The sequence below is a fragment of the Scomber scombrus genome, chromosome 14, assembly GCF_963691925.1.
Source record: "Scomber scombrus chromosome 14, fScoSco1.1, whole genome shotgun sequence".
Taxonomy (NCBI): domain Eukaryota; kingdom Metazoa; phylum Chordata; class Actinopteri; order Scombriformes; family Scombridae; genus Scomber; species Scomber scombrus.
The window spans coordinates 4,780,763-4,802,507 of record NC_084983.1 but is presented as its reverse complement, the minus strand read 5'-3'; the positions used below and the strand labels follow the sequence as shown (position 1 = coordinate 4,802,507).

The 21,745-nt window shown below is 40.5% G+C and overlaps 1 protein-coding gene across 1 annotated transcript in view; it reads right to left on the bottom strand.

Annotated features, from left to right (window-relative positions):
* Positions 1–4,328: 4,328 nt before the first annotated feature.
* Positions 4,329–21,745, bottom strand: part of dscama (Down syndrome cell adhesion molecule a) — a 76,416-nt gene continuing 58,999 nt past the window's right edge. Inside the window, exons 12-33 of the mRNA XM_062433589.1 lie at positions 18,920–19,116; positions 18,402–18,498; positions 18,172–18,300; positions 17,742–17,909; positions 16,900–16,970; positions 15,848–16,091; positions 15,029–15,175; positions 12,562–12,717; positions 11,990–12,123; positions 11,554–11,707; positions 10,923–11,040; positions 10,644–10,807; positions 10,122–10,220; positions 9,831–10,019; positions 8,989–9,279; positions 8,195–8,371; positions 8,045–8,075; positions 7,812–7,927; positions 7,568–7,717; positions 6,552–6,749; positions 6,101–6,403; positions 4,329–4,781 (exon numbers count right to left, since the gene is read on the bottom strand). Of these exons, the coding sequence (XP_062289573.1) occupies positions 4,402–4,781; positions 6,101–6,403; positions 6,552–6,749; positions 7,568–7,717; positions 7,812–7,927; positions 8,045–8,075; positions 8,195–8,371; positions 8,989–9,279; positions 9,831–10,019; positions 10,122–10,220; positions 10,644–10,807; positions 10,923–11,040; positions 11,554–11,707; positions 11,990–12,123; positions 12,562–12,717; positions 15,029–15,175; positions 15,848–16,091; positions 16,900–16,970; positions 17,742–17,909; positions 18,172–18,300; positions 18,402–18,498; positions 18,920–19,116 (3,713 nt within the window). The 3' untranslated portion in view covers positions 4,329–4,401. The remainder of the gene's footprint in view (positions 4,782–6,100; positions 6,404–6,551; positions 6,750–7,567; positions 7,718–7,811; positions 7,928–8,044; positions 8,076–8,194; positions 8,372–8,988; positions 9,280–9,830; positions 10,020–10,121; positions 10,221–10,643; positions 10,808–10,922; positions 11,041–11,553; positions 11,708–11,989; positions 12,124–12,561; positions 12,718–15,028; positions 15,176–15,847; positions 16,092–16,899; positions 16,971–17,741; positions 17,910–18,171; positions 18,301–18,401; positions 18,499–18,919; positions 19,117–21,745) is intronic.

Genomic DNA, 21,745 nt, shown 5'->3' with positions numbered 1-21,745 from the left:
GCTATATTTTGTATTGAAAAATGAGACTGAACAGATCACACTGTAAAAGTTTCTCAGTGCCAGATCAGAAAAATCTACATAAAATACAGACGTTCTCTTGTTACATTGAGAGGAGAAAAAAAAAAAATCTAATATTGAATCCAGTAATTGAAAACATAAACAACCCCAGATGTCGGCTCTCATTGCTCCACTACTGCACTGGGACATGCATCCATGTTTATTACTTAACATTTTCAGAATAATTTCTCCAGCAGCACTGCCAGAGGCTGCTTCATATTTCTGGACTGATCAGAGGGAAGAATTCAGTTGGCCTGAACCTTATTTATGACAGCAGTTATTAACCGCCGAGTGTGGTGGCAAGTAAATCTCTGTCACCACGCTTTAATTTGTTGTGGACTTCAGAGGAGGATGGCAGATATAGATGTCATGCTGAGTAATACGCCTTCCTGCTAACCCCCCCCGTCTTGTGATATAAGACCATGGAAGCAATTTAGCAGTCAGGACATGTGGAGGCTCAGGCAGAAGCTTCAGACTGGCAGGTTGGAAAGTTCTCAGTTAATAAACCAATTTAGGAAAGAAAGAAAGGGATTCTTTATAAATTAAGCTTTATATTCCACAGTTATGTTTGACTAAAGCTGATAAGAGGACTCAATAGTCTGCGTAGGAAAAACTGCATTTTCTCTTTGTTGTTTATTGGACAGTAGGTTCTGTCTGAGCCTTGGTAGAGACACCACAAAGCAGAAATCTGGTACAAATAATGACTAATTCTGACTGCTGACGCCTCATAGTCAACTGAAATTGAAAGTGAATGTTTGCAGGGGATGACAACTGTGGATTTTGTCCCCATTGTTCACATTTAAATTGCTTTAAGAATGGATTTCTTCATAGCCAGTATGAACAAAAGGACCAATCACAGTATCTCTTTCATTGTACATTTGTTTTAAGACTCGGAGGAGTCTTAAAAAAAAGGAGAACTTATCCTATACATCAGCCTATAATGTTGAGCAAATTTTATAATGAATGGTTTGAATTTACTTGTGTGTTGTTCCCACTTTCATGCAGCCCTGCCGTGTAATTGCCTACATTTCCCATAATGCCTTTTGACAACTATGAAAAAATAGGCAGTGACCAATATGTCAGTATAGTGACTGTTGCTGACCGACAAGCATGTGGATCAGTGACATGTCTGTAGATGTCTGTGACTTCGTACATGGAGTTAGGACTGCATATAGTATATACTAATTTTATAGAACACTTTGTATAGATAGTTTTTTTCTCTGTTTTCCTTGAGCTGATTCTCCATTATTTACCATTAGTTTTGTTTTTTTCCCCAGCTGTGAGTAGTTTGAAAATGATGTTTTTTTTTACAAAGAATACTGAGTATTTGTTTTTAATATACTTTATGACCCTTATAATACATAACATATTACTAGTTGCATCACATGCTGGTCTACTGGGGCTGAGTTGGTGGTGAAACTGGTTTCTCACAGTGTGATTCTCTCTGTGTTTCTGTAGAATATCAGTCTAGAAAGTTTTTATTTTTATTTGAGGTGCTGATACAAATACCTGGTGTTGGCTGTTGATGTATAAAAGAAGCTCTCAGAAACACCCTCCAATGATCCAGGTATCTTTAAGCCCTACCCACAGCAGCAGTGCAGGACAATGCTTGTTAGAGGTAAAGCAATGTTAAAACATGCTCAGTCATTTTCATTAACTTCATGCTGAGGACTAAGGGGACTGGAGGCGATCCCAACATACACTGTGGGGAGAAAGAAAAAACCTAAAGAATAAAACCAGACAACTGATAATAGACAGCAGAAATGTAAAATATTAGATTTTTTTCTTTGTATTATTATCTTTTAGAATGCTTGTATCCTATAATTAGTTTTTTTTTGTTATCCGGAGAGAAAAAGGTAGACTTTACTTAATCTGAATACTGATGGCAAATTCACATTTTTTTACCCAGTTATCTAATCAATTACATTTTTTTGCAGTCAGATACTATATTAAAGAAAACATTTCCTCATTTTGAGATTACACCCACCACACATCCTTTTTATGAACCTTTCTTGCTTCCTCCAGACTGTAAACAGCAACAAATATGGAGGCCTTCTCTGGTACAGTGTCATGCTGCCCCACATCCATGATGATTACGTACCCTGCTGCAGGATGGACCTGCTTGACCTGTTGTGGCTTTAGACACGTTACCATCGTTATAATATTTCGAAAGACATTTAATTTATATAATCTTTTTAAGTAAGTTTGTTGAGTTAATGTTCTGCTTTGTGTTTTAGTTTCTCTGTATTGTTTTGTATGTATCCAGCATAATATTTTTACATTGTAAAATTGAAAACTGTTAAGTATTTTAAAAATGGACGTCAAGTTGCTCTAAACATAGACACAGTTTCCAAATGGCACTCGAACACATCAAGCTGATGTTGGCTGCAAAGATTCAGGAGGAAAGTCAGTAGAAGAAGATGAATTAGTGAGTGACGTAAAACTTTACAACACTGCCACCTGCTGGCTCAGAAGCTGAAAAATCACTGAAGATGTGATCTGACCAACGTTAGGTATCATCACTGGGACACTGCTGTCTTTCTTGAGGACGACTCTCTTCCGTCTGGATGGAAACAAGGCGAGGCTTCACGTCTCCCGCAGAACCTCCAGCCGCTCTCTTCTCGTCTTTCTTCACCTCCACAACCACCATCAGTCATTCATGTCAAACCCGTGCAGGACACTTTGGGGAACAGCCATTTTATTAATCAAATTTGAACTTTGTGTTAGTTTCTCTTTATTCCAGTGCCACCATGGTGAACACCCATGTTAAAAATAAAAAGTGACATTTTTTTTTCTTTTGTCGTTGTTAAAATGTATAATCATAATGAAGACAGTTAATCATAAACCTAATCATAGAAACTGACATAATGACCTCACAGCATTTTGGATCAAATTGTTCTCCCTTCAGCGGGAAACTCAAGAAACAGAAAGAACAGAAATGGGCCAGGGTAGACAGTAACAAAAAAACAGCTTCTTACGTATATCCACATTTTTTTCAGATATTTCCCATAGACAGTATAGGTTTGGTTTGAAGGGGGGATTTCTGCTGGATTGTCTCACGTTTTTTTTTTTTTTTTTTTTTTTTTTTCCCTGTAGAGGAGCATCACTGCAATGCAGCAACAGTAAATCTACTGAGGAGAGTGAGAGCCCTGAAGACTCTACCTAGTGCACTGAGAGTTAGGGGATCTATCTGGACACACTTGAGTCGGGGGGTGTTGTGAAGTGCAAACCATTAGTTCTCTAAACCTTCCCTGTTCTAGCTAACATCATTTACCACCCTGGCACACAAGCAGTGGTAAACTACACCTGAATACATAGCTGGAGTGTGTCCGGCCCTGTAAGTATACTCACAACATAGTTATTTTTCATCATTACAGTACAGTATAGAGCAATAGTTTTCATATACTTTTCATATCTTTTTTCATATTGCACCATCAGAGAATGGGACACAGAGAAAGATCAACAGAGACTCCATTTCCTAATTAAAACGAGATATGTGCAAACATGACTAAGGACTTTATTAACCAAATCAATTCTTCCCTGTAATATCCACAAATAAAAGTGATTTCTCTTTTTATATATATATTTATAGTAATAAGAATAATAAATCTTCACATTGGATCATTTCATAGTGTGACAAAATGCTCGACTGGGCGGTCCAGCCATGATCGTAATCCTCATTGTCTTTTAATTGGTCAGTCCCCATGCATCCATAGGAAATAGATTTTTTTTTTTCTTCAAAAAAAGTAACAATTTGAGAGCAGCTGAAAAGTTTGGACTGGTGTCAATTGCTTTCGTTCCAAGTTTCATTCAGTGTTTCAGAAGGATATTCCATAGGAAAAAAATGACTCCAAATCGTCATCTTCCACTCCAGAAAAAAAAAAAGAGAAAAAAAAAAAGATGTCCGGGTTCTTATGAAAACATCGTAGTAATGGTGATAATAGATCATTTGGTAATCAATAATTAATGATCATTAATAGCTGACAACTAACAATTCATAATCACTGATTAATTATAAAGAATTAACAATAATCAAGAATAAATAATGCTCCCTCGTTACTCAATTAGTTTGGCAAAGCTCCGGCTGGAGTCGTTTCCGATGAGTGAATTTATTCTCAAGTGAAACCAAAAAAAAGAGAAAAAAAAAAGAAAAAGAAAAAAGAAATACAAACAAGAGATAAAAGAAAGCTCTAAAATAAATAAAAGGAGATTAGTAAAAGTGACCCCGCCCTTGAAGAGAGGGGACGTATATACAGAACTGCGTGGTGAAAGTCAGTTTACTGCACTTGAGTGTTAAGTCCAGTGTAAGAGTGAGTTCTAGTCCCGCCCTAGGTGCCCCTGCTGTTATACCAGCGTGTAGGACTTTGCGTAGGGGTTGTTGTTCTGTTTGAGATGTCCTCGCGAGTCCAGCAGGGACTCCTGGGAGGTGCTGAGCTTGGCGGCCTGGGCCAGCTCCGAGCCCTCTCTGTGGGGGAGTGTGGCTGCTGAGCCAGGCTGCCACTGGGCCACTGGGTCCCTGCTGGCCTGAGGGGCCTCTGTGGGCGTTGGGGGCGCCATGCGAGAGGGCCGCTTCAGTGAGCGACTCTTCTGGGGCTCCAGACAGGCCTGACCCATGGCTGCTCTCTCCCCACTTGCTGTCCCCCTGGATGACCCCGAGCAGGACATGCCTCGGTTTAACAGGAAGTCCATGCGCAGGTACGGAGGAAGGTGAACCAACTCGCCCCCTGCAGGACAACACAGAGATCAGTTATATATAAGAGAAAACACATGCACATGTTCCTGCCCAAAATCATCTGAACTCAAATTACTTCAATCTTAAAAATAGCATCAAATCTCTTTTTTTATCAACAAGCTAGGACTTTTGTAATCTTTGTATTGAAGTTTACTCACCGTGATAAGTAATGAAAATACACCTTCATTAGTTTATCAAAGCAATATACAAATACAGTGTATTCAGTATGAACACACAGACATGTAAGCTGTGTTTCTGTGTTCCTGTTCTGACACTATTTAACCATCCAGTTGGTCTGGTTTGACTGTTTATAAAGCATATGGTTTAAATTATCACCCAAGTCTGTGTTAGACCTTTTTATCCAACTTCATTCCAACTTATTACCACAGGTTTTACACTTATTTATGGAAATTATAGTCAATAAGCCTTAATTAAATGAAACTACACCTCCATTTTTGAGTTAACACCTGTTGTCTTCTGGTCAAAATTCACCCGAGGACAACAGGAGGGTTAAATGGTAACATCTAAAAAACTGAATACCATATGACCAGTTCTCAGGTCTCTGCATTGGTTATCAATGTGCAATAGAATTGATTTCAAAATACTGTTCCTCAATGGTTTAGAGCCAAAATACATCTCTGACTTGCTTCTATCCTATGTACCCAATAGACTACTTATGCCATCAGGGACTGGGCTGCTAACTATTCCAAGGATTAAAACTAAACATGGATAATAGTCACATTCAGCTATTATAACCTCTTATATCTGACCCAACTCTGGCTTCTTTTAAAAACAGCCTGAAGACTTTTAAGCTCACCTTTGCCTTTAATTACTGCTAATTATTGCACTCTGACTCTAAAATGCAATGTGACTTTTATTCTTTTTTTGTCTTCTATACTTACATATTCTTCTTCTAATATCTATTCTATTTCTGTGCTATTTCTTTTTACACAAGTTATGTCAAGCACTCTGAATAGCCTATGTGTATGAAATGTTCTATACAAATATGTCATATTGTTCTTCATTCATATAACATTTTCGATATAACTGTTCCCCAATCTCTCGAAGTCTTTAAGACAAAGTTAACTGAGCCAATCATTAGGTTAAATACATTTAGCAACACTTCATCTGGATTGCCTGTGCTATTAGAAATACACTTAATGATTGGATGTTAATATTAGAGAAGAAGTTAAAGTTTAAGGATTAGTGTTATCAGCATACAGCAATGAGGCCAGCTGTAATTAAAGGTTAGCGTGTCGTCAGAATCACTCTGAATCACATCTGCGTCTTTTTGGAGCATCTCGTCCTCACCCGGTCTGTGGGCCTTGGGCACGGCCATGTTCATGACCCGGCTGACGTCCTGAGGCTTGGGCGGGGAAGCAGTGAAGCGGCATATGCCTGATTCGGACGGTGTGCTGGAGGTCAGGCTGTCGGTGTAGTCGTTGGTGCCCGCTGTCATCTGCTCTGAGGAAGTGTCAGAGATGAAGCATTCGGTGATGGTGAATTTGGCGTGGCGCAGCTGCTCCTCCATCTTGGCGTGCTCGTAGGCTCTGGCGAGTTCCTCGTAGGTGGAGGACGCGCTCTCTGTCGACACCATGCTGCTCCGCGCGCGGTCTGGACGTGAGCCGAGGTTAGTGGAAGGATTAGTGGCGAGAGTTAGTGACAGCATTGTGAAGATGTGTTAAAGTTGACAGATAGCTGAGACTGTTATAAATGGATGTTACACTGTTATAAATCATCTATAACCACACACGCTGCTCACCTGTGTCCTGAGATGGGCTGACGCTGTAGCTGTCGCTCTCCTTGTCGACAGAGCCTGCGACTCTGGGCGTGGGCAGCCTCCAGTCGGTGCTGAGAGTGTGGGAGGAGACAGGGGGGTGCGGGCGGTTCAGGGTCCACTGGCTGGCGTAGCGGTTGCGAGCAGCTGGGCCGGCTTTGGCTGTGCGGCGGGCGGTGGGGTCTGAGAGTGAGGGGGAGAAGAAGGCAGGGTGTTTATACAGGCCAGAGGAGGACAGGATTGAACTTAAAAAAATGGTCATGCTTATAAAATGATGATGTAACTCATGTAATAGCTGCTCACCACATTTTCTAAAAACTACACCTTCATTTTTAAACACAAGAGGAGCTTTTAACTGATATTACCAATTATAACTCATAACAGGTCACACTTAAACATAATGTACATAATGTCATGTTAATACAGAAGTAGATAGAAGTGAAAAAACTAACTACTTTCAGACTATTAACAAGAATATTAACAATCATCACAATGTGTTTTTATATAGAAATTACACATCTACAGTGATAGAAGATGATTGAAGGATTCTGTGCAACACTTTAGCCAATTAACTCATGTTGAATGGTTTATTTATGTTGAACTTTGATGTGTTCATCACTCTACACAAGGAAGCATCAAACTCAATGATTATTATAATGTCTCCTTTAGAGGGAAAAAGAAGTTTTAAACCCTACAGGTGGATGCTGGGGTGGAGGTGAAATGCTACATGAACAGCAGCAGCAGGCGTGGCAGCAAGTGTGTGGTGGTTATTCAGCACGTTGCAGGAAGCATGGAGTTTAGCAGTGATTTCTACAAGCCTGTCCTTCACTCCATATGATTACCAAAGCATGCAGCAAACACCAGAATTAAACAGACGTTAAAATAATAAAGCAATAATCAACACGCAAATAAGAAAAGGAAAAACTGATGGGAAAAGCTACACACAAACATGTACGCTTTATGTCTCATGAAGTTAAAAAAAGAGTCCGTACTGGACTTACTGGTTCCTGGTCTGGCATCAGACACATCTACCAGTGGACCGGTGGCCTGGGAGAGGGACTGGTAGTGGACGGTGTGGGTGACTGTGGATGATTTCTGCTTCTGTGTTTCCCCGAAGTCATTATCAGTCAGTAACACAGTAGATCTGTCATCTGTAGGCCACGAACAAAAGGAAACGGGTTTATTTGTGTAATGCATTACTTCATAAAGATTGCGGTGCAGCTTCCTGTAGAGCGGCGTGCTTACCGACAGTCTCCATGGTGTCTCTCTCCTCGATGAGAAGCTGGGCTCTGGGGATGTCGATGTGCATTCTGAGCGTTTGTTGCTGTTTGTTAATTGGCTCTGCCGGACGTGTGTTTTTACTGAGGAGCACAAAACAAAACGTGACCTTAGCTTGAGGGGAAACGTCTAATGATGAATTCTGTTGGGACATCAGCACAGTGTACATACTGAGATACTAGTCTGTTGAACATTCTTACCTCATCAGCATCTCAGCCAAACTTTTTGCATCTAGAAAAACAAATAGAAGAAAAACATCATTTCACTTGTGAATGGAGGCTAAAATATGTCATGTGAAAGAATAGAAAAAACGCCCTTTAATATCTAATATAACCTATAATCTAATATACCTCGGAGCCTCTTGAGCCTCTGCTCCCTCCTCCTCCTCCTCAGCACCAGCAGCCCGATGAAGATCACAACGATGCCCACCAACACGCAGGAAATGGTCACCATCATCTTCAACCCTTCACCTCCCCCGGAGTTGTCCTCGCTCACATTGGGTGCCTTCACCAAGGGTGCAATGGTACCTGTGAACAGATCATCCACATAGGCTTTAACAACTGTTGGTGATGTTGTAGGAATCCCAAAAAATACCTTTGCAACCTCCTGCACTCATTTGTAGTGTTCATATCAGCACTTGACAGTTTTTTTTGCCATATTGAGAGTAATGCCAGGTTTCCAATCTGCCCGAGCTACTTAAACGGGAATGAACTCATCCTTCACGGCTAAACGTTCACGCCGAACCCAATTTTTTCTCCTCAACGGCTTCGGGGTGTAAGTGAAGGAAGAAGTAAAGTGGAAGCGGTCCCATCCTTCATCTCAAAAGGAGATCGTAAAAGTATTTAACTCGTGTGGTGGCGTTCAGTAAGCTTGTGATGGAGATGTCATAAACAGCAACACACAAACCAGCTACAGTCATTAGAGTCAGTTTTTTTATTGCCCAATTCATCAAGGGTTGCCTCAATCTCTCAGAGCCTCGAGCTCTGCCATTAACAGAAAAATGTGATTTATCCCTCTTTGCCTCAAACTACCACTGTGAGCCGGTCTCAGTATGTTCCAGTTAGTGGGAATTTTATCACAGATTCTCTACTTGTTCAAGAAATGAGTGGGAAACTGTATTATCCTTATTAACGTGTCAACTCACTGCCATCGTAGCTGAGCGTCGCAAACTTGACTCTCTTCTCGGCGTAGCCGGCGCTGTTGTAGACTTTCATCTGCAGCTCGTACCAGGTGGCCTCCTGCAGGTCGTACAGGATGTAGCTCTTGGTGAGGGAGGTGCGCTGAGCCGTGGTCCAAGTGGGAGCGTCCACCGAGCGGTACTCCAGGGTGAACGAGGTGATGGGGCACCCGCCGTTGTTCCAGCCGTTCAGGTTGAGCTTGACGCGGGTGGCGTTGATGCTAGTGAAGAGCTCCTGTTCTTTGGAGTACTGAGGTTCTGCAAGAGGAGGAGGAGGAGGAGGAGGGAGAGGATAGTGAGGATGAACACTGGAGATACTAAAGAAGTTATGCTTTGTGGTAACTAATAGTAAGAATGTTATAATATAACTTATAATGTGTATAATGTAACTTGATCTCTCAACTCAAAGAATAAAAGCTTCTCCAGATTGATACTAATAATGTGTTAGGAGCTTTATATGGCGTTGTATACTGGTTACTAGGAGACAGAATTACATTATCATAAAAGAACAAAACAAAGTACTTTTTACTGTATTTACTGTTTATTGTATGGTTTTCACCCATTTAGCTGGACATTATATCATAGTTTAATAATTCATTATTAAACTGCATGTATGTGGCATTTCTTTTATTATCATTTTGGGCATTCTTAGTGAGAAAAAATAAAGAAGATAAAGTAATTTGGTTGTAATTTAAAAGTGTTTATCACCACTATCAAATGCACCCATCATACATTGCCCCTAAGCTGTTTCTAACAGTCAATTCATCCTGACCAAAATTATGTCTTCTAAAACAAATGTTTGTCCATACCTTTCCCATGAGTCTTTGCTTCGATGATCTCACTGATGCGTCCGGGCCCAACTGCATTCTGGGCAGTGAGGGTGAATTTGTACCAGGTGCCGCACTTGAGGTTCTCCAGCCGATAGGATCGCTCACTGGGACTGATGGGAAAGTTCCCCCACTGCTCACTGTTATCCTCTGAATACTGCAGAATGTAGCCTGGAGAGTAAAGCACCAGAGGGGAGATGAATGTGAATCAAGTGGTCATATTAAACTGGAAACATGTTAAAAAAAAAACACACAGTTTGATGTGTATCTGACCTCTAATGGAGCTGCCTCCGTTGTCTCCAGGGATCCAGGAGAGAGTTATGGAGGTGGTGGTTGTTTTGGTCACTGTGAGGCGAGGCTGGTCAGGTGGAACTGCAGGAAAGAACAAATAAAAATCGTTCAAACACTTCATTACATGGGACCATCATTGTACAATAACTGCTAAAGTGTTTCCTAGAAAGAACAATGTCATTTGGTGCTAATTAGAGGAAAATACAGCCAGTATTCAATTAGTAGATAACCCAATAATTTGTTCAAATTAAATAGCAATTGTAATTATAAAAAAAATAGACTACATGCAAACAAGCAATTCAACATATATGAAAATGAAAAATAAAATAAATGAACTTGAATGGAGCTTTCTCTTTCAGCTAGAATTAGGACCAAATTAAATGTTTTTTTCTCAGGAAAAAACACATTATTATGAACTTTGAACCCATAAAATAAAGTGCTACTTAAAAGCATATCTTGTGTTATTGAGGAGTTGTTATAAACATGTCATTTGTTAGTTCTCACCTTGAACCTGCAGGTTGAGGACGATCTTGTCAGACCCAAAGCTGTTACTAGCCACACATGTGTAGTTCCCAGAATCCTCTGCTTTCACCGTACGAATCACCAGGCTGCCGTTACCATGGACGCTGCGCCGGCTGTCCATCACAACAGGTGCCGGTGTTCCATTGCTGAAACATAGATGTGTTAAAATGATCTTTATGTTTTCGGTGTCGCACGGTTACTCTGAGGAGACAAACTTCAACAAAACTGAAGAGAAGTACAGTATTCACACATTTTACTCACATCTCCTTCAACCACTTGATGGTTGGTGATGGATCACCCACTGCTTTACAAGGCAGCACGATGTCCCTCATCCAGGGGGTCGTTACAGTCCTGTTGAACGTCAGGATTCGAGCTGGAGCTGCAAAAATATGCAAATGCTTCATTAGCTCACAGAAAACACTGAAGAATTTTAACCTGAGACAAGATTTAAGAACAACCTAGTAACACATTCAAGTCCTCCTGGGTTAATTACAGTTTCCCCCATTTGTTGCCCTCTCTTCTACCCTCTAACCCTAAAACCGCCTCAGTCAGGGGGCACAGTGCGATGTGTATCTCCCTGCATCTGAGCAGTGGAGCAGTAAGGAGAGGACATCCATCACTTACACCTCGGGCAGGAAGTGAACATCCTGATAGGAGCTGCGGGTCCCGACTCCTGACACCGTGCGGTCTATCGGCATACGCAATCAGCTTATCAGCTCTCCCCAAGCTGACGGGGCTAAACACAAGGCTATTTACAATTCTACTGATGCTCCCCTACCTGTCTTCTCACGGGGATAAACTGGAAATGAGCTACTCCTACTTCACAACCTCCACATGGAGTAAAGTGAGTTTTAAAGTTCTTAAAACTGTCCGAAAGAGGAGCTCCACCTACCCTCAGCCATGGGTTTAACAGTGATGATCTCGCTGGCATTTCCACGGCCCGCGGCGGTGACGGCCACCACCCAGATGCTGTACTGCCGGTTCCTGCTCAGGTTGGGGATGCGGTAGAAGAACACGTCCGGGGCGGCCTCGAACTCACTGCTCACCTGAGGACCAGAGATAGAGAGAGGAAGTCAGAGAAGAGCTACTGAATGATAGAAAAACACTTGTGGTTGTGGTCTTTTCATGAGATTTCAGTCTGTTAGTTAATTAGGTTACATGCCCCGATGGCACGACTCACTTTGAATTTACCCAATTCAAAATGCAGTGTGATTAACATAATAACCATAACAGCATTCTTTATTCCTGAAAGGCTCAATTTTGATTTAAAACAGCAACATATGGCAGAATATTGAGTGTTTCATTTGATGTATTTTATAATGTGTTACCGTGGGGTGTGGGTTGGAGCAGAACACAGTGTATTTCCTGATAATGCCGTTCACTTTGAGAGGAGGAAGCCAGGACACGAACACCACCGAGTTAGAAGCGGCTGCTGCCTTCACACCCGCCGGAGGACCAGGAACTGGAAGGAAAAAGATGTTGGAGTTGATATATTTCCCCGCATTAAGCTAATTTTACTACTTGGAAGATTTTTTATGGGCGCTTTCTATACTGATTATAAAGCAAAATCACAGATGGCCAAATGTCATTTTCTATAAGATTTCCTGCTACGTTCAAGAGTTAGAGCTCTTCAGTTAATAAGCGTATTTAAGACTCTGCCACCGTCACCGCTACAGTTTCTATAAGGAGGGTTTATTTATGGCTCAATTCTGCAAAACTAACATTTAATGTAAAGAGCAGAGAAGCTGTAATTCCTCAGTGCTATAAAGCTTTTAAACTTAAACTCCAACACAGGCTGATCTGACTGGATCTGTATCATCTTGTGTGAGACACTGAGCTTGAATAATTATATCAGTGTGACACCTGCCCTTGTGTCTTTATACGTGTAGAGATGATTTACCGTCTTCCTTGGTGCGGGTGTAAATCTGCTCGCTGCGAACACCGTCGCCGGCTCGGGTGAAGGTCAACACCTGGATGCTGTAGTTGGTGTACTTCTCCAGCCCGTCCAGCTCCAGAGAGGGTTTAGAAGTCGTCACGTTCCTGATCTCTCCGAGCTCTGATGGACAGAAAACAGGAGAGGAGAGAGTCGAGGAGTCGAGTCAAATTCAGTAAGGTCAAAGGTCTTATGGGATGCAACTCTCTTACTGTAAATACTATACTCTATGACAAGATGCCACTGGTCCAGACACATATATAACAATATATTACACAGCATATCACATAGATAGAGATGATGTCAGTCCCAAGGGTGTCATAGCACAGCCTTGGATATGACACATTCAATCACAAAGTTTAAACAACCCTGTATCCAAGGTCTGATGTGGCGACAGGCCTTGACTGGCAACCTGCTGCCTTCAGCTGTTAGGGTTTGAATTATTGATGTGTTGCTGCTTCACTGCTCTCTCTGTCCATATCCTGTCTTTACACTGTTTACTTCTGCATACTTTTCCTCTCTCCTCACTTCTCTCCAGAGATAAAGTGTATGAGTCCAGCTGCATCTCTTATTATTGAGTTTTAATGAGCAATTAAAACATCTGGAATACCCAACACACACCTGCAGAGATCTTACCACACAATAAGAGCATTCAATGCATGATTGTGTTTGTGTACATGTGTTTGCCTTGATATCCTGTTAACGTTTTTTTATGTTTACTATTTGAGTCATTTTCCGCATTAAAACATGCCATACATTTGCTGGTGCCAGGTTCTCAGGTAACATCACAATTTGATGATATTCCTAATTCCTAAGCAGCACCTCCTTAAATTAAACACACTTGTACCGTTTGGACATTTAAAAAATGTAACATCTACTTTTAATTGCTTTGTATAATTATATTTTATTTTATGTATCTATCATTATTATTTTTTCTCTTTAATTTTAATCTATTTCTTTTTTAATATTTTTTTTTCTTTTTCTGTCTTTATAATTGTCTAAATGTCATAATAAATGAGGGTCACCATCAATGATCTCTTGAGTATAAATAAAGGTTTACTACTACTACTACTACTACTACTAGCTGTATATAATAATAGTATATATTAATTATTAATTCTGCATTATTATTAATATAATAGTAGTATATATTATTATATTAATATATACTATTATTATATACAGCTAGTAGTAGTAGTAGTTTTAAATATATTATGAATATTTATCTTTATCTTTTGGACAACACAAAACACAAAAATATGTCTCGTTGGACAACAAAAGTCATTTTAATATGTCACTTTTGACTCTAACATGGACAAAACAATTTGGTCAAAAAACTGAATTAGCTAATTGATAATGAAAATAATACTTAACTCCAGCCTTAACTGTTTAACATATGAAGGATATATTATCTAATCTGGAATTAAGGTTTTAATTTTCAAAGCATTACGTTGATTAGAGACAGTGTTTTATTTTTTTACTAATATTTTCAGTTCTTACATATATGTACACATGTGTTGTGTATTAGTAAATTCACATACAGCTTCCTGCTAAAATATTTCATTATTCAGTGTAAGATGAATGTAACCCTCAACTGTTAGTGTCTAAAAAGTCACATGAACCACTATGAAGCTGCACTAATGAACTGCTTCTCTAATACAACCTGCACCACTGTTAGAAAAGCTTGTATCTCCCTCTAGTGGTCAGTGAGATCATGTTTTCTCACGCTGATGAACTACACTTGAATTGAATGGTCCAGATAATAAACACTTAAATTGGTTTATATTTCAGTCTGAAGTGTTAAGTATTATATATCGTATGTTATATTTACACATAATAAACCTTTTTACATCTAAATGAATCTTTGAGCATTCACCCACTGAGCTACAGACTGTTACTATGCAAACTAGACGTGGCTGTCAAGTCCTGAGCATTCATGTTGTATAGGCGGGCCAACATGATGTGACAGTGCGGGGGTCAAAGGTAATCGTGCTGTCACAACCAATCCTACTGACACAAACCCGGCATGTGACAATGGCATGGCGTGCCAGCTGACTTCCACAGGACCGTGCAGAATTTTGGCCGAGGTTAAATGAGTCTACAAGAAAAATGCTTCGGCATACAGCATCACCTCAAGCTACATCTTACTCATTTTTTTATTTACTTTTCATGGTGGAATCAGTGAGTGTGACCCAAATGATACACCAGCTTCTCCTGTCAGGGTTGTGATATTTCAACAAAATGCAGTAAAGCAGCTTTTAAATATTCTCTTAATATTTTGATGACAAAGTGCTGATTCGTGGGAACTGCAGCATGCATATCTGCTTATGTGTTAATCTGAACTTTAACTGCAAACATTTTATTTTCTCAATGTCACAAACACACTGTAGGTAACAGTTATATTTATAAGCAGTGTACAGTTATGAGTGTGTACCTCCATCAGGCAGGTTGGCCCAGTAGATGACCCTAAAGCCCAGCAGGTTGCCGTTCAGAGCGTCTTTGGGAGGGGTCAGCCAGGACAGAGAGATGACCTCTGGAGACGTAGCTGTGGCCTGGACGTTCTCTGGAGGACGGCTGGGTACTGAAGGGGGAAAAATGAGAAGACAAAGTATGTTAACAGAGCAAACTCAGCAGACAGGACATGTGGCAGTACCCTCAAATCTCCACTAGGTTGTGATATATCATCACATTTCCATCTGACATTACATTAAACTACGCTGCCTTTTCAAACATGCTCACAGCTTTGTGACTATTAGGGGAAGACAAGACTCAAATGGATGAAATATATCACATGCATTTTTTGATGACTTTTAGGTCTTTACTGCCTTATTGTATCACACTTATTCACTTAAGCATTTTTTAAATTGTCATTGTATTGAAAATCCTCTGTGCATTAAAGGGGAACTCCACCAATTTTACACATCAAAGTCTGTTTACAGGTGTTGGGAAATACTGCTGTATATGAGAAACTGGCATGATTTCAATATTTTTCTCTTTTTTTTTTAATGTTCATTTTGAGTTCCACACAGTGCAATGCTAAATTGGTGGAGTACTCTTTTAATTCTGCCATCAAAATTGGGGGGATGTTGGGTCTCTTTAAATTAAGAGCAGGTCTAGACCATACTGTGCCTTGAGATCATTTTTTGTATGATTTGGCGCTATATGAATAAAGACTGATTGATTGATTGATTGAAAATCTGCACTACAACTTCACTGAGCTCGAAAAATGTCCAACATGTCCCTCCTTTCTTACCGTCCTCCAGCGTGGTAGCAGCCACCTCTGTGGAGGACGGCCCTGTCCCAGCGCTGTTACTGGCTTGCACCACGACTCCGTACTGGGTGAACTTCTTAAGGTTGTCCAGAACCAGACTCTCTGCATTGTCCCCCGTTGTCTCCACGCTGATCACGCTGAACTGGTAGTTTCCACCTGAGCTGTACTCCCTGTAGCCCACCTGGTAGCCTCTGATGGCCCCATTCTGAAGGTGTTTCCTGGGTGACTAGCAGAGGAATAAGAGGAGTTATTGCACATGGATCTTGGGTTATCAAATCACCATGGAGAATTCTACTAACCAACAGTGAATACACCTGAAAATTAAACATAAATGCAAGTATTCAGATCTGATCACACATAGAATTCCATGAGTGAGCTAAAGGAACACCAAGTAAACTTTGTAGTACAGTAAGTGCAAAGCATTACAATCCTCCAATACAATGTGTATTTGCCTTTGCCAGTAACTCATTGAAAGTACCAAAGTTGGCACCCGAAACGAGGCACCACACACAGCAGCCAACACAATCCTCTTCTCTTCGCCGCATGCCTGAGAGATTTGTCTGTGACTATTTGTCTGTTCAGCAGCCTTCACCGTTTATAATGTTACAATAAATCGTAAGAAATGAAACATAAATGCATCGCAAGTCTTCAGAAAATGCATTCCCTAACCCCCCCAAACCACCAGACAACAGAATAAAGATTGATCATTCGTGCAATTAGTGTTTCTACACACAGATGCATGATTCTTAAAACACCTTTATTTATTCAGGAGCAGCCAGCTGTGCGCACATGCTGTTTGCCTGCTTTACATTCATAATGTTAAACACCTGGGAGCTGATCAGTGCAGCTTCAGTCTTCTACTGTTCACTTCTGAGCTGCTCTCTCAGGTTAAAGGGTTCAAAGTCATTGATGTAGAGATGTAGAGGAGAGAACAGTGCTGATATATTTAGGGATTTTAAACATCTGGACTACTTTACACACACGCACGCACACACACACACACACACGCACACACATTTTGAAGTATAACTTACCCTCCAACTGACACGGATGCTCTGAGAGGAGAGGGCTTCCAGCTGCACTTCCTGAGGTGGTCCATCAGGAGCTGTGAGATCACATCACCAACATATTCAATTAATTTCCAAAAAAAGCGCTTTTTTTTCAAGCACACCCCCTACCAGACAAAATGATGTCCAAGAAACTAGCATGAGTCTGGATCTAGCTATTAGAACAAATATGATGGTTGTAGTTATATGTGAGGAGAAGTGCTCTGTGGGAGGGGGGGGGGGTGTTGGCAGAGTGAGGAGGGGGTAGGGGTGGGGGGGTGGATGGAGGGATGGGGGGCTAATTTGCAGAAGGGGTCCAACCTCAGTCTATTGACCGTAGTGTGACATTTACTACTGAGTCCGCTAATTGAAAAGTTCTGCTTTTAGTGCAGGGTCAGCGTGTGTTCAATAATGCAACAGAGCCAATGGGGCTGATGTCACCAGGCTGTTAATGAATTGACTCAGTCGGCTCCGTCCCTCCTTTAGCTTCTTGTCTTTCATGTCTGACTGTTGTCTTTCTCGCTGTGTTTTTGTTACTGTGATACACCGGCCCATAGTAACAAATGCATTTTTAGTCTGTTTACTGTAACTGTATATTCATATATTTGTGTGCTTAAAATCTGAGTGAAAAGACAGTGTTAAAATCTGAATTTTCAAAATATTTAAAATATATATTTATGGAAATGTTTTACTTAGGTGCACATGAGATAACTCGGGTTTTTCCACTCCTGCCTGTTTAAAGGTTAATGAGTGTGTTTATCTCTCTAACCATTGGTTCATTATAGAGTTTAAAATGAAAGAAGTATATCAAACTCCTCCGTCCTCATCACCTGCTTCATCGGTGGTGATGGTGAGCTCGTTGCTGGCCTCGCTCTTGCCGATCAGGTTCTTGGCGAACATGCGGATGTTGTAGGTGGAGGAGGGGTGCAGGTCGATGATGGTGGCCTGGTTGAGCTGAGGTGAGACGTCTTTGGTCTTCTGAGCCGTATCCCAGGAGGCTGTGCGGAGAGGAGGAGAGAAGAGGTCGAGGTTTATTGGGGTTGCTGAAGTCAGGAGAGAGGTCACATCCCAGCTAAGTGCATTAGGACAGGCTTTATTAAATTAAAGCGCCGACACAAAATGAACGCAGGGGATAAATAACGTCCCAAAACATATGATACTCTACACGCTTGCATATTTTAAGTGTTGCTATGTGGAATCGTGTGTGTTCAGTGTGATGATACCAATCTAATTATAGGTATAAATGCTTTTTTCCTTCACCTGATTTATTCTTGCTCTCAATATCAAAGCCTGTGATTGGACTGTTGCCATCAAAACCCATGGTCCAACGCAGGGCGATAGTCCTGTCCTTCACTTCTCTGATCTCCACCTCTGGGGGGTCCGGGGGCTCTGTAAGGCAAAAAGTTGACGAGCAAGTGTTACTGAGGCAAAATTGGTTGAAAGCTTCTGTCTCAGCATCTTTTTTTTTGGGGAGGTTGTTGCAGTTATACCTTGTACTGTGAGCTGTATGATTCCTCTGTCTTCACCAAATGAGTTGATGGCATGGCAGGAGAAGAAGCCAGAGTCCTCTCTCACTGTGGGCATGATCTGATGGATGCACAGGGATGAGGTGGATTTTTTTTAGTAGTGCACTGATGCAAAAGATAATAGGCAGTCTTGGCAGGATGCAAAAACCTCTGAAACATCACTCAGAGCAGTGGTTCCCTCCTGACCATCAATACATGTGAGCAACTAAGCCAAAGAGATGATTTTTCCCTCTTAGATTGTTTCATTTGAAGGTTTTCTAGAGTCCTAAACAGGTGAAAATCCCCATTAAATTAAATGCTGACCCCTCAGATTTATCTTGAGACCCATCAAGGGTCAGGAACCACTTATTTAGACCATCACGGTATGCTAAAATGCTCCACATTACACTTCAGCTACTATGCAGTGGCTTCATATATGAAAAATATCAGTGAAACATGGCCCTAACTTGAAGTGTAGACTCTGTAGCAGCACAGCTTCCTACCTGCAGGGTGGAGATGACTTCATCGCCCACCTCCTTGAAAGAAACCACATAGCGGCTGGTCTCGGGGTTGATGATGCGTTCCTCCTTCTCCCAGCGTACCATGATGGGCTTCTCACCGTGAGCCGTGCAGCTCATCTTCTTCTCTTCACCCTGCGTGGCCAGCGTGGTGTTGGGGTAGGATGTGATCATGGCGGGGACTGGTGGAGAGAAAGAGAAGAGGATTGTTAGATTATTCTATTTGAATCATGTGGGATTTGAGTTATAAATGATAATTGTATCTGTCAAAGCAGCAGCACCTGAACCTCAGTCATGTGAGGCAGATTTCTGCAGTTTAAATGATTTTTGATGAAGTCAGTATGATTGGAGCCACACTGTGTCCAATATTACTGTCCAATACATCCAATACACACTCATACATGATTAAATAGCATCAAATACATACATGAAAAAATAAAGGGGGAAAACTGCTATTTCATTCTTCTTCTTTTCATAACAGTTTAATTTGATTTCAATCGTATTTTATGAGAGAAATTTTAGTTCAAAGCTGCTGAGTAAGGCTAAATTCTGAAAAAGGGTATTATGACAAAACCTTCTATAAGGACGCTGACCCCAAAAAACTCAATGATGAGATAACCTATTGATTCTTTTATATATAAAGGAGCCAATGAAAACGAGAAAATATCCAATATTACTATCCAATACGTACTCATACATGATTAAATAGCATCAATTACATACATGAAAAAATAAAGGGGGAAAACTTAATGTAATATTATGAAATGTTATTTCATTATTCTTGTTTTCAGAACAGTTTCTTTTGATTTCAATCATATTTTATCATTAAAATTTTAGTTTAAAGTTGCTGATGAAGTTGCTGAATTATGAAAAATGGTACTTTTTCTATAAGGATATCAACATATAAGGACACCAATATATAACGCCAAGAAATAAACTATTGATTCTTTATATATAAAGGAGCCAATGAAAATGAGCCAATGTATATGAAAATGTTATATATATTCATTTATGTACGTACAGTATTTTTTTGTATAAAATCATATGTATATTATATTGGACACTTAGTGGCTCCTTAAGTATCAACCATTATTTAAATAAGCTGTGTTTCAGTGTGCTGAATAATCACCAGTGTTTTTAGTTACATATGTAGTCATGAAGCAAAAATCTGCTAAATTTAAAAAACAATTTGAGCAACTAATGGAACAAAAATCACACTAAGCACACAAAGTATTGTAAATAAGCTTAATGTAGTGTAACGTCCCTTTAGTGTTGTGTTGAAGGCAACAAGCGGCCCAGGCATGTATCTTGTATCTGAGGCCTAAATGGTACAGCGGTGCTCTAACAACACTCTGAAGACATCACACTAAATGCACACTAACGACATACATGCCTCATTACACTCACAGCAGAGTGTATAACAACTCTCTGCTCCCAGATGCTCACACACTCACACACACACACACACTCACACCCACGCACACGCACGAGCGCCTGCATACACACAAATATGTGCACCCTCTTCGGGGTTCATGTCTCTCGTTTTCTCTCTCTCACACACATAAAAAAAAACACACACACACACACACACACACACACACACACACACACACACACACACACACACACACACACACACACACACACACACACACACACACACACACACACACACACACACACACACACAAAGCATGACTCCAGTGATGTGATGGGAAGTGTCAGGCAAGAGGTTGCAAACATTTAAGCCTCATCTCTTATTCACTCTGGAGCCATTTGGGGCTCGGCTACAGAAAAGAACGCTGATTTATTTTGCATGACAAGTATGAATTTTTTGTATGCCACATTTTAGAGAAGCGAGGGGGAGAAAGAAAAAAAAAAACTGCCGAGGCTTTTTATGTAAACGTTATCGTTTTGGAGCACAGCGATTCTCAATTTGCCGTGTGAGTGGCTCAGAGGTGCCACATGGCGATGTTGTTGACACTCCTGGCAGAGCAGGATACTGTTCTTAGGTGACAAACAGCACGGACGGCGAAAAATATCTAGACAGCTCCGCCCGTTAGGTATGTAGAGGAAACAAGATGTCTGCACTGTAAACATCAAAAGCAGTTCAACAACAAAGATCTGGAGGGAAAATATATTAAAAGTGACTATATATTCTTTTTTTTTTATATATTGCTGTATCATCCAGCTAATACTGCTTATTGATATTCTGACCCAATGGGCTGATGGTGGCTTAGAAATACTACACTGCTGCAAAAATCACAGAAAATACTACAAGTAATTGTGTTTTTAAGAGTAAAACATTATTTTTTATTATATAGTAATAAGTAGTGTAGTAATTAAAGTACTGTGCTTATAGAAAATATAAGACATTTTCACTTTTTTTCCCGCCCTAAGTTATATTTAGATATAAAAAAAACACCTCAGAGGGGCAAGTCTGAGCATGATCAGCTGGTGATGCACAAAAATGGACAAACTGGAGTCCACCAATCAGGTTTGGTTTGGTGTAGGGGATTGCTTTTCATTTAACAGCCAATCAGAGCAGCAGTTCTTCCAAGCTGCTAGACACACCCAAAAAAAACCCTCCTTTTAGATGGTAGTGAGGGCACTAGAGAGGAAAAAATAAACACAGACATTCATTTATTGATTGAAAAATAACATGCACATGATGTTTCTGGATTTAAAGCAGCTGTATGAAATTTTAGACCTTGTACCTTTGAGAGCATCCGTACATGGAAGTGTGTAAGCTGTGATGTCAGGTGATGAATACATGGAAATAATACATGGTTTTCATATTTTGGAGGCCAG